This window comes from Parambassis ranga, chromosome 9 (genome assembly GCF_900634625.1).
Source record: "Parambassis ranga chromosome 9, fParRan2.1, whole genome shotgun sequence".
In the NCBI taxonomy this organism is placed as follows: domain Eukaryota; kingdom Metazoa; phylum Chordata; class Actinopteri; family Ambassidae; genus Parambassis; species Parambassis ranga.
The window spans coordinates 147472-160574 of record NC_041030.1 but is presented as its reverse complement, the minus strand read 5'-3'; the positions used below and the strand labels follow the sequence as shown (position 1 = coordinate 160574).

The following is a 13103-nucleotide window of genomic DNA, read 5'->3' as shown; positions in this document are numbered from 1 at the left end:
TTGTTATCAGTCCAAGTGGCCAGCAGTTTCTTTTGGCCTGAGAGTCTTTAAAGAGTACAACACTGCCTGGTTCCAGGTTCGATGTGCCGCTTTGCCATCTGGTACGTATCTGGAGGGTAGACACTAAGACACTGTAAGTACTGCTTTCTCCACTTGTCCCAGAACACATTTGCAAGGCTTTGTACTTGACGCCACTGTCGCTTGTACAGGTCTTTCACATCAAATGAACCTGCTGGCGCTGCTAAAACTCCAACCTTCTGTGTAAGGAGAGCTGAAGGGGTAAGTATGACAGGATCTGAGGGATCAGTTGATACTGGGGTCAAAGGGCGTCCGTTCATAATGGCTGCCACTTCAGCCATGAGCGTAGTCAGAGTCTCGTGGGTCAGCTTTGCATGAGTCTGCAAGAGCATTGAGTCCAAGATTTTCCTTGCCAGGCCTATCATCCTTTCCCAACATCCACCCATGTGAGAAGAGTGAGGTGGGTTAAATGTCCACTTGCATCCCCTTTCCACCAGGTATCTGTCAACCTGCTCCCAGCTAACGTTAGAAGGGATCTGCAGTACCTTGCAGGCCCCAATGAAATTGGTGCCTCTGTCTGACCTGATCTGTTTGACAGGGCCCCTGACAGAAGTGAACCTCCTGAAAGTGTTGATGAAGCTTGATGTATCGAGAGCCTCAATTAGTTCTATATGGACGGCCCTTATGCTCATGCATGAGAACATGCTGTCTGAACTTCCACCTCGTGTGCGACGAGTGAATACGGACCAGGGCCCAAACACATCAAGGCCTACTTCAGAAAAAGGTGGTTGCATAGCGAGACGGTCTGCGGGTAAATTAGCCATTTTCTGAGTCTGAAAACTGCCCCGCAACTTTCGGCAGATTACACATGTGTAGATGCAGCTGCTTATTTTCCTCTTTACTCCAGTTATCCATAGACCCGCTGTCCGCAATGCTCCCTCAGTGTAGAGGCGGCCCTGGTGCTGTACCTGCTCGTGGTGGTACTTTATTAGCAAAGATGCAACATGGGTGTGGCCTGGAATTATGAAAGGGTTCTTTTCATCCATGGGCAATTTTGCTTCAGCAATACGGCCCCCTACCCTCAGCAGACCACTGTCATCAATGAAAGGATCAAGTGCCTTCAGAAGGCTGTCTTTTGGAACTCCTTTTCCATTAGTCAGGCTTTCTATGTCTCGGCTGTATGCTTCTTGCTGCACAGTACGTAGTATGGCCTGTTTAGCCAGTACAAGTTCTTTTACTGAAAGAACTCTACCAGAGAGATGCTGCCCTTGGCAGGATTCTGTTTCTGCAGGTTTTGGTTTCTTGAATGCCTTTGCCACGTGGATGATCCGGGCCATGGCACGTGTTAGAGCCCTCCAGGATGAGAAGCGTTCAAACCTCTGGGAGCCCAGATTGCTCACAGATGTGATGGTCTTCAGTGCTGACACTTGAGGACGTATTTCAGCGTCCATGGAGGGGTCAACCAACTCATAGTTGTCTGTCTCAGACTTTCTTTCTTTCTCAGCCGGATTAGACAAAAACTTAGGACCAGTAAGCCATAGACTACCATTCAAGTGAGACGCAGGGATCGCTCTTGTGGCTTGATCCGCAGGGTTAGCAGCAGTGTGGATGTAACGCCACTGCTTAGGTTGTGTCGACCTGCGAATCCGTTGGACTCTGTTATTGACGTACACGTAGAACCTTCTGGTCTCATTGTAGATGTAGCCGAGGACCACTCTACTGTCTGTGTAAAACAGTGTCTCGTCAAGCTGGAGACCGATTTCTGACTGAATGAATTCAGTGAGCTCGACTGCAAGGACGGCTGCACAGAGCTCCAGCCTTGGCACCGTATGTTTGGGTCTTGGTGCTAGTTTTGCCTTTCCCATCACAAACCCAGCATGGTTACCACCGTCGTGGTCTGTTACTTGTAGGTATGCAACTGCTCCTATAGCCATTGTAGATGCATCTGAAAAAACATGGAGAACTCTGAGTTTACTGTCCACAGGAGAAACTGTGGTGCACATCCTAGGAATCTGGACACAGTTGAGGTCCTTCAGGGAGTCTCTCCACCTGATCCACATCCCTTCTTTCTCCTGGGATAGAGGGGTGTCCCAGTCTGTGGTGTTTGCAGTGAGCTCTTGCAGCAACGCTTTGCCTTGTATAATTACTGGTGCAGCAAAGCCTAAGGGGTCATAAAGACTGTTTACCATAGGAGGGAGGATAGGAGGCCCCTGCGGGTGAAAGGTTTACTCTCATCTGGAACCTGGAAGACAAAGGTGTCTGTATTTAGGTCCCACAGTAAGCCAAGGCTGCGCTGCATGGGTAGGTTACTGACACCCAGGTCTAGGTCTTTGAGACCAGCAGCGTGGTCTTCAGGGGGAAAGGCTTTCATTACTTCTGGGCTGTTAGAAGCAATTTTGTGTAGCCTGAGATTTGAGAGTGAGAGCACATGCTGGGTGGCTTTGAGCAGACTGATAGCAGCGTCTGTGGTAGGTAACGATTTAAGGCCATCGTCCACATAGAAGTCTCTCTGCACAAATTCACGGACGTCTGGGTCACATTCAGGCTCACCCTCTTGAGCGGCCCGTCTGAGGCCATATATGGCAACGGCAGGTGAGGGGCTGTTCCCGAAGACATGCACCCTCATTCTGTATTCTGTCACTTCTTTGCAAGGATCATTGTCTTTAAACCACAAAAAGCGCAGAAAGTCCCTATGCTCTGTCTTCACAAGGAAACAATGGAACATCTGCTGGATGTCTGCTGTGATAGCCACGGGCTCTCTCCTAAACCGAATAAGGACGCCCATCAGTAGGTTGTTAAGGTCAGGCCCAGTCATCAGGACATTATTCAGTGACACTCCCTCATACTGTGCGCTTGAGTCAAAAACGACACGTATCTGCCCAGGCTTTTTGGGATGATACACACCAAAGATAGGGAGATACCAGCGTTCATCTTCTTCTGAAAGAGCTGGTGCAAGCTCTGCGTGACCATTCTCAAAAATCTTAACCATGAATGACAAGAAGTGGTCCTTCATCTCTGGTTTTCTTTCTAGGTTGCGTTTCAGTGACAGGAGACGGCTCAGTGCTTGGGCTCTGTTATTTGGTAAGCGCTGTCTCTGGGCTTTGAATGGAAGGGGAGCAACCCAGCTGTTAGATTTGTCTTTACAGAAGTTTTTATCCATGAGATCCAGGAAGGCCTTGTCTTCAAATGAGGGAGCCACTGACTCGTCTTTGTGTGTCCTCTGAAAGACAGAGTGTCCTAGGCTGTCTTCATCGCATATGAGAGACTCAATGGTGCCTGGATGTGGCATGCCAGCTATTTCCTCTTTGACTGTGAAGTGGTTAGGACAGGGACGGAAGAGGCTGGGGCGTCCACCCTCTAGTGTGTTTGTGTAAAGAGTGTTCACAGTGGTAGGTGCATGCAGGCCTCCCAGACAGACAGTCCCAATGATGACCCACCCTAAGTCCAGTCGTTGGGCGTATGGAGAGTCATGAGGGCCATTTATCTGCTCTCTGACCTTGTGGACCCTTATGATGTCTCTGCCGATAAGTAACATTATAGAAGCATGAGGATCTAGTGCAGGAATCTGGTGGCTGATGGCCCGAAGGTGCGGATGGTGTGAGGCGGCTTCTGGAGTGGGTATTTCTAAGCGGTTATCATCACACTCTATCAAAGCTGGTAAATCCAAACAAACCTGGCCATCTATAGATTCGACCTGGTACCCGCTGGCTCTTCTACCGGAAGTACTGACCACCCCACAGCATGTATTCAAAGAGTAAGGTGAGCTTGGACCCTGTATGTTAAACAGACTGAAGAAGTCAGAGCGGGCAAGTGACCTATTGCTTTGGTCATCGAGGATTGTGTACATTTTGACTGCTCTCTCTCTTTGACCACTAGGAAACACCTTCACCAGGCAGATCTTCGAACAGGACTTCCCTCCCTGACCTTCACCACAAACATTGGTGCAGCTGGATGAGACAGACGTAGGCTGTTGGTGCTCTCCCTCCCCGCCGTCGCCTGTGGAGAGCTGTTCATGGGCCCGTGGAGCAGGGCCTGGGTGTAGGGCTGAACTGTGGCTTTCGCTTTTACATTCTGAGCATTGCACAGTGGCCTCACATTGCTTTGCCATGTGCGCCGAAGATGAGCAACATTTGAAGCAGATGCCACGTTCTTTAATGAAAGATTTGCGTTCTTCCAGTGGTTTCGCTCTAAAGGCGCGGCATTTTGTCAAGGGGTGGGGCTTGTTGTGCAAGGGGCACCATTTATCTGGCCCGTCTTGAGCTGAGGTGGTGTAAGAAGAATCAGCCTTAGTCACATCTGTTTTGTGCACAGAAACGGCCATTCTTTGATGATTTTGTTTGAACACACCTCTGTCAGATTTAATGGCGGCTGCAGCAGACATGTTGAGGTCAAAACTTGGGTCATTTCTGGTCTGAGCTTCACGACAAACAAAGTCCACAAAATAGGCAAATGGGGGGAATGAAACTCTTTTCTGTTGTTTGTATTGAGAGCCAATGCTTAGCCATCTTTTTTGGAGATTGTGAGGGAGCTTATGAACAATGGGGTTTACTCCGCTTGCTGTGTCTAAAAACATTAGGCCAGGCAAGTCTCCATCAGACTTTGCTACTAGAAGCTCTGTGAGTAGGTTGCCTAGCTCTGTGAGTTTGCTGTAGTCTCTGCTTGTGATCTTAGGAAAAGCATCTAGTCTTTTGAACAAAGCATCTTCGATGACCTCAGCAGATCCATAGCATTGCTCCAGCCGCTCCCAGATGAGCCTCAATCCCGTAGTAGGCTGTGTGATGTTCACTGCTCTGATACGTTTGGCATGTCCAGATGAGTTGGGTCCCAGCCACTTCACTAGGAGATCTAGTCTCCTCTGTAGGAGACATATAGAGGTCCAACACTGCGTTCTCAAATGATGCTCACCATGCTCGAAAATCCTCTGGCTTGTCACTGAACACAGTCAGACCTGTGGAGACCAGTTCTCTTCTAGCAAAGTATCTAACAAAGTCTCCCATCCCTCCATTATTTGTGTGTAAGGGTGAGTGTGTAATAACAGGAGGGTTGTCTGGGGGGCGGCCATGTTCGTCAGGTCTGCTTCTGGCCCAGCTGCTATGCCGATCAGTTTGCACAGGTGAGGACACATAATTGTAACAAGGCTGTCTGTCAGAGGGGGCTACATTATCAGGGAGAATGGCGTTTGCATTATCCATATTGTGCGCATCATTCTGTGTGCGGCTAACATTTCTCACTGGAGCTTGGGGGTTTACATCATAGTCAGAGGCCAATTCTAAAACTGGCATGGGCCTGGAGCTGCAGTCAGACTTTGCAAAGTGGTTTGAAACATATTCATATGTACGTTGCAGAGGGTCATGAGTGCTGACTGGGATATCTGTTGTTTTGTGTTCATCATCAATTTGTTCCACAGCTGCTTCCAGTGCATTTGCTTCAGCTTCAGCGGCAGCAGCTTCTTTCTGCACGGTAAGTATGCCTATGGATGCTTCAATACGTGCTTTTTCTAATTTCATTTCCATTTCTTTTTCAGCAAAATGGACATGGACTTTAGCTGCCTCTGCTTTGGCACGGGCTATGGCTGCAGCTGATCTAGTGGATGACACACGTGATTGTTTTGATGATCCTGACACACTTGACCTCGTTTTAAAAGATCCTGATGACTGTTTCTCTGCCATGATGTATGGAGTAATCCCACCTGCTTTGTTGCGTTGCTGTTGTAGACTGGAGCTAGGAGCGCTGCATGACGTAGTGGCAGTCGAGAAGTCTGTCTTTGCCTTCACACACCTGTGTAGCCTTCGTTTTACTGTTCTGTCCTCTGTCACACGGAGTATGATTTGACAGACAGCTAAACTCCTTCTCAATCAACAAGACGTAGCTTCTGAGCTGTTGTTTTATTGTTGAAAAAAGGTAAAACTGCAAAAGGAGAAACAACATCTTACATCACTAAGAATAATTTCTTATGCAACACAAATCATACAAAACACAGTGCTAACAAAGCTAGAATCCAAGCTAACAGTTATACAAACACAGGGAGCTAACAAGCTGGAATCCCAAGCTAGCACTTAGTCACACTGGAAAACTATTAAGCATTTTAATTAGCTTCACTGTGAGGAAATACTAATACACAATGCTCAATATCACTGAAACTTCGTATCCTGAAATACATACCGAAGATGCTGTATACAGGGTGAAAAAACATCAACAGGAGCGGAGAGACCATTACATGTGCTTTTCTCCAGATTAGCGTCTGAAAACAACACCACCACAAGGGGGAGACAACTCACTGAAACTGTCCGCTGAACATAACAGATGTGATGTGGTGTGTTCCCCGCCAGTGATGTCAGGAGTTCAGCCAAGTGCTTAGCCACATTGTATGTGACTAAGTTTGTGCTGCTGATGATGGGTCTGAGGGGGATTCCTTCTGTGTGTATCTTGGGGAGTCCATACAGGCGTGGAGTGGCTTCCCCAGGATACAGTCGGAAGTGGAGCTTGCAGTTGATGATTTGGTCCTTCTTCAGTTTTTGTAGGTAGCTGACTAGTTTTTTTTTGTAGTTGCCGGTAGGGTCCCTCTTCAGTGTCTCATATGTGGCTGTGTCACTGAGGAGATCTGTCACTTTGGAGCGGTAGTCCTGTGTGTTGAGGACTATTGTGCATTTTCCTTTGTCTGCTGCTAAGATGGTGATGTCCTGGTCCTTCTGTAGTGAGATGAGGGCCTCCCTTTCCTCCATGAAGAGGTTGGATGGCAGTGCTTTGGCAGTGGAGAGTGTGGCTGTGACCTTCATACGGAGTTGTTCAGCTTCTGTGTCTGTTGGGTTGTTGTTCTTGATGGCTGACTCAGTGGCTGTGATGAGTTCCACCACCGGATTCTGGTCCGGAGAGATGGCAAAGTTGAGTCCTTTGGCCAGCACTACTTTTTCAGGCTGGCTCAGTTGTCTGTCTGAAAGGTTCTTCAACCATTTGTCCTGGGTGTCCTGCTGTGGCGGTGAGTGGTCTTCCCTCCTCCATGTGTGTGGGTCAGCTGAGTTTTTAACAGAGAAAACAGTTTTCAGTTTATGGAATTTGTGTTTTTGTCGTTCTTACCCCTGGTGTGCTGTGCAGTCAGGACTTTTTCAGTCCAGGGTCTATCCAGTCATTAGACACACCTGGCACAGTCATCCAGCTCATCACAGGTAATTATGGAAACATTTAGTGCTATTGTTTGTAAGTTTTTACCCAGACCCACCCACTGAGCAGTGCAATGTCTTCAAGAAAACTCTATATGTCCGGACGCCTTGCTTTAATCTTCTCTACATTTTAACATAGTCATTCTCTGTAATGGATGGGTATATATATGCAGAGGGCCCCTTTACCTCTGTTGTCCAGTTTTTTTTTTGCAGCTTTTTTGGAGGCTTTGAGTAATTTGTTTCTAATCTGTTTAATCTGATCTTTTTTGTGAAGAACACACACACACACACACACACTACCGTTCAAAAGTTTGGGGTATATACAGTTAGGCTCAGAAATATTTCGACAGAGATACACGTTTTGTTATTTTAGCTGTTTATAAAACATATTGAGGATATTTTGTTGAGAATCCTTTACAGGCAATGACTGCCTGAAGTCTGGAACTCGTGGACATCACTAAACGCTGGGTTTCCTCCCGTGTGATGCTTTACCAGGCCTTTACTGCAGCGGTCTTCAGTTGTTGCTTGTTTGTGGGTCTTTGAGCAAGTGAAATGCATGTTCGATTGGGTTGAGATCTGGTGATTGACGCGGCCATTGCAGAATATTCCACTTCTTTGCTTTAAAAAAGTCCTGGGTTGCTTTCGCAGTATGATTTGGATCATTGTCCATCTGTACGTTGAAGCGCCGTCCAATCAATTTTGCTGCATTTGGCTGAATCTGAGAAGACAGTATATCCCTGTACTTTAAGCCCATATTACATATATAATTGTATCCTGAATATTATTTTTGTAAACAGCTAAAATAACAAAACTTGTGTCACTGTCCAAATATTTCTGGGCCTAACTGTAGGTCTTTTGCACTGGCCTTGCATCATGGAGGGTTATGTCCATCTTCAGAGATGGTATGCTACCTACATTCTTGTTCACTGTAATGTATGATGTTTGTGCATGTTTGTTCCTCTCTTTCTCTCCTTCATCCTCTCTGTCCTGTCTACCTCTTCTTCTCCCCGCCGACTGTCAGGAGAATGGTTCTCCTTATGAACTGATAAAGAATCTCAGTCACAATCCTCATATCCTGCCACAAAACCATGTCTACTGCTTTGATCACCATTTGCTAATATTCTAATATGCACCCCTTGAATCCATCCCCACCCCTTGGTTCAGGTGTTGTCTTCACCACTCCTTATATATATCCTATATGTTTGAATCTATGTTTGGTCCACAGGCTCTGTCCCAGGCCAGTGTAACTTTGAAAGTGGAGTTTGTGGCTACATACAGGATAAGAAAGGAGATAATGCTGACTGGCTGCGAATGCGAGGCCACACCCCCACCTCCTTAACAGGACCCAGAGGAGACCACAGCACTGGGGTGGGTGAGTCTATTCCTCATTTATCTCTTATTTTATCCTTGGGATTGCCTGCTGCTCATCTTTGTTTCAATTACTATTACTATTTATTGACTGACGATATACACTACCGTTCAAATGTTTGAGGTCACCAGGCCAGTTCTATAGCTTCCCTAATCAGCATAAAAGTTCTGTTGTGCTAACATAATTTCACAGCAGATTTCTAATCATCAATTAGCCTTTTTAACATGATTAGCTAACACAATGTATCATGAGAACATAGAAATGATGGTTGCTTGAAAAGGGCCTCTGTATACCTTTGTATATATTCCATTGTGCAATAACTGTTAAATATGTAAACTGTTTATAATGTATATCTTTTATTGGTAGCCTATTTTATATTGTATATATCTTTTTCCTAACTTATCCCTTGCTGTCTGTATGCCGTTGCAAAAATGCAATTTCCCCATTGTGGGACTAATAAAGGTTTCTTAATCTTAATCTTAATTAAAAATCAGCTTTTAAAAAAGCCCTTTCTAACTAGAATAGTCATTTACCACATTAACAATGTCTAGATTGTATGTCTGATTACTTTAATGTTATCTTTTTTTAAAACATTTTGGAAAAAAATAAAGACATTTCCAAGTGACTCCAAACTTTTGAACTTTTGAATAGATATCCACTATAATATAATCACTGTTTCATCTTGCTTGTCAACATCAACAACCTGTCATGCTTGTTCCTCTCTCTCTCTCTTTCATCCTCTCTGTCCTGTCTCCCTCTTCTTCTCCTCCTCTACCTGGCTGACTGTCAGCAGGAAGGTTCATCCTTATGAGCCGGGTCAAGGATCAAGGTTTCTTCCTGTTAAAGGGAGTTTTTCCTTGCCACAGTTGCTCTTAAGTGGGTTCAGGCTCTGGGTCTCCGTGAAGCACGTTGAGACCATTTGCGATTGTAAAAAGTGCTATATAAATAAAATTGAATTTAACTGAATTATCTAATGGATAAATGGAATCCTGTGTTAAACTTGCAGGTCTGCAGACATTACAAGTCAAATCATTGTAGTGGTGGTTGTTTTATTGACTAAGGCAGGGGTCAGCAACCTTCAGCATTAAAAGAGCCATTTGGGCTGGTTTCCCACCATACTTTTTCCAAGTGTCGGGAATGTCATTCCTTGTAGGCTATCAAACACAAGTTTGTCCGGTGTCACAGGTGCTGCGTACAGGACGCGACCGTGACGCATACTTTGACAAAATATTAAACGTTTTATTGTAATATCATGAGAGCATCTCAATCTTCAAAAAAATAACTATTACTATAAAAAAACAAAATGAATAAAATAAAATACATTTAAATTAAAGGGCCATTATTTATTAACATTATTATTTTTATTTTTCAAAAATGAGCTTGCCGCCTGGGAACAGAGAATGGTGTGAAATGAAAGAGCGTCATGTGGCAAATGATGATCATGAGGTCAAATGCAATTTAATGCAATTTCCCCATTGTGGGACTAATAAAGGTTTCTTAATCTTAATTAAAAGAACTGCCGGAAGAGCTCAGGGACAGAATTGTGGAGAGAATCTCACTTTCACGCCATGTCTCATATTCCCTTTGTTCATTGGGGTTTTTGTTATATGAGCTTATTTAATATGCACATAATACTCCCACTATCACCACGGCTAAGTAAAACATATTAAACACATAGGCCAGGGGTCGGCAACCTTCAGCATTAAAAGAGCCATTTGGGCTGGTTTCCCACTGAATAGAGCACACTTGGAGCCACAAACCCCTAACTACTAATCTACACCTATTTAACCACTAAATTGAAGGTAATATTAATCTATATATAATATAGATAGATAGATAGATAGATAGATATAGATAATATTTATCTTAACAAAAAATGCCAGTTTATATGTTATTTTGATTTCAGTGTGCTGTCATTAATTTCCTCCATGCTGTATAGGCTACAGTAGTCAACCGTCAACCTGAATATGAAACACGTTAGTTCAGGTTCCGATATAAAAATATGTATTTTCAAAATAATATCTTGTTTAATTATTTCTTTCACCTGGTTAATGTGATTTCTGCTCTTGAACTTCACTGCACAGCGTATCGTATCCATTTCAGGGCTGTAAGACGTCACTTTGATTTTTATGAAGCTCTCATCTGTGAGGCTCGAGCGGTGTTTACTGTAGTTCATGTACACGAGTATGAGGATCCAAAGATCGACAAGACTCCAAATGCAAACTTTTCCATGTTCATATAAGTGTCAGGACTGTCATTCCAAGTAGGCTATCGAACACAAGTTTGTCCAGTGGTGCTGCGTACAGGACGTGACCGTGACACATATTTTGCAAAATATTTAAAGTTTTATTTTAATATCACGAGAGCATCTCAATCTCTAAAGAAATAACAATTACTATAAAAAAGTAAATGAATAAAATACAATACATTTAAATTAAACAGCATTATTTATTTACATTATTATTCTTTTTTCCAAAAATGAGCTCGCCACCTGGGAGCCACAACAGAGGGATGGCTTGTATGGCTCCGGAGCCGCAGGTTACCGACCCCTGACATAGGCACATACTATAGTATGACAGTTGTGTGTCAGAAAAAAATGATGATTCCTATGGGAATTCATATTACAGTGATCTAAAGACTAACTAGATGATTTCTAACTCTACAACTATTATTACCTGTTATACCTGACATGATCATAGAAAAAGAAAACAAGAAAACCAGACCACAACAAATATCTCTTACAAGATATTTGTTGTGGTCTGGTTTTCTTGTGTTCTGTTTTCCTTGTTTTGTGATTAGTTCTCAGTTTATTTTTTCCATGTGATTCTCCTATATTAGTTTTCTTCCTCACCTGCATGGTGTATTGGGGACTTAAAGCATTAGGGACCAAAAGTTATCAAAAACGCAGCACTTTGTCATACCGTCTGGCTGTGGCGCTGCCATGAAGTTGACCCTTGGCCAACGCACAGGAAACATACTTCATCCTATGTGGATGAACCTTTACCGTCATGCTGAACATCTGACTCTGCATGCACTGATATTCTGATATGCTACAGTCAGTGCGCCACCTACTGGCCGGAGGACCTGTTTTTTGTATATGTGTGTTTTGGTGTCCTCGTCTGCCCTGCAGACCACAGCTCGAGCCGGTAACAGGGAAAGAGAGGACGTGGGACGATAGGGGAGGCGGTGGCTGCTGGTCCCGCAGACCAGACGAAATTGAGACCAGTGAAGTGGAACAGTTCACAGAACACATCAACGCAGTGGACACGACATCAAGTTCACTCGGGAGGACACAAGGGAAAACAATCTGGCCTTCTTGGACTGCACAGTACATATTGAGGAGGATAGGAGCCTCAATGTGGAAGTGTACAGGAAACCCACACACACGGACCAGTACCTGTTGTTTGATTCACACCACCCACTGGAACACAAACTGGGAATTACCAGGACCCTGCAGCACAGAGCACAAACTGTACCAACCAGCTCAGAGGGGAAGAAGAAAGAGCAACACCACATCAGGAAGATCTCAATTCAATTCAATTCAGTTTTATTTATATAGCGCATATTACAATCAGACATTGTCTCAAAGCGCTTCACAGGAACCCCCCTAAGAGCACTGTGGCAAGGAAAAACTCCCTTTAAGAGGAAGAAACCTTGAGCAGGACCCGTCAACTTAAGGGGGAACCAGTCCTGCTGCTAGTCAGAGAGGATGAGGGAGAGAGAGAGAGAGAGAGAGAGAGAGGATGAAGGAGAAAGAGAGAGAGGGAGAGAGGAGCAAACATGATACAAACATGATACAGTACAGAGCAAACATGACAGCAAGATGAAACAGTGATTATATTGTAATAGATATCTATATATATCGTCGGTCCATAAGTAGGAATAGTAATTTGATAGTAAAGATGAGCAGCAGGGGCTAGTGAAGTCGATGAGCACAGGAGAGACTGCAGGTCAGTATGCAGGTCTTGAGACCTGCAAAGAGAGAGAGCGAGAGCGAGGCACAGAACTACAAGGAAGACAGTTAACACAGATTATGAGACGATATTACCCAGTATGATCCAGACTAAGGAGAGTGGAGGAGAGGTCAGAGGGTGTTCAGAGGATCGTGTTTGTGCCCCCCGACAACGTAGAGCAAGAGAGACTTCACGGGCCGGACTGCAGGTCATCATCCAGGTCTTGAGACCAGTGTGAGCCAGACTAAGGAGAGAAAAGGAGAGGTTAGAGGGTGAGAGGGAAACTGCTCAGTGGATCATGTTTGTGCCCCCCGACAACGTAGGCCTAGAGCAGCATAGCTGTGCTACACACTAGGTCTAAGGCTAACTGTACGCCTTACTAAACAGAAAAGTTTTAAGTCTAGTCTTAAAGGTGGAGGCAGTGTCTGCCTCTCGGACCCAGATTGGTAACTGGTTCCATAATAGCGGTGCCTGATAGCTGAAAGCTCGTCCTCCCATTCTACTTCTATGAATCCTAGGAACTACTAGTAAACCTGCACTCAGAGATCTGAGTGTCCTATTAGGAACATATGGTACAATCAGGTCCTGCAGATACAATGGAGCAAG

The 13103-nt window shown here is 44.7% G+C and overlaps 1 protein-coding gene across 4 annotated transcripts in view; it reads left to right on the top strand.

Annotated features, from left to right (window-relative positions):
* mamdc2a (MAM domain containing 2a) overlaps positions 1 to 13103 on the top strand; it is a 59193-nt gene that overhangs the window by 31333 nt on the left and 14757 nt on the right. For 3 of the 4 annotated variants that reach the window (XM_028414875.1, XM_028414876.1, XM_028414874.1), the window contains one exon: positions 8401 to 8547. In XM_028414875.1, coding sequence (XP_028270676.1) covers positions 8401 to 8547 — 147 coding nt within the window. The remainder of the gene's footprint in view (positions 1 to 8400; positions 8548 to 13103) is intronic. The other variant, XM_028414877.1, reaches the window with a different exon arrangement.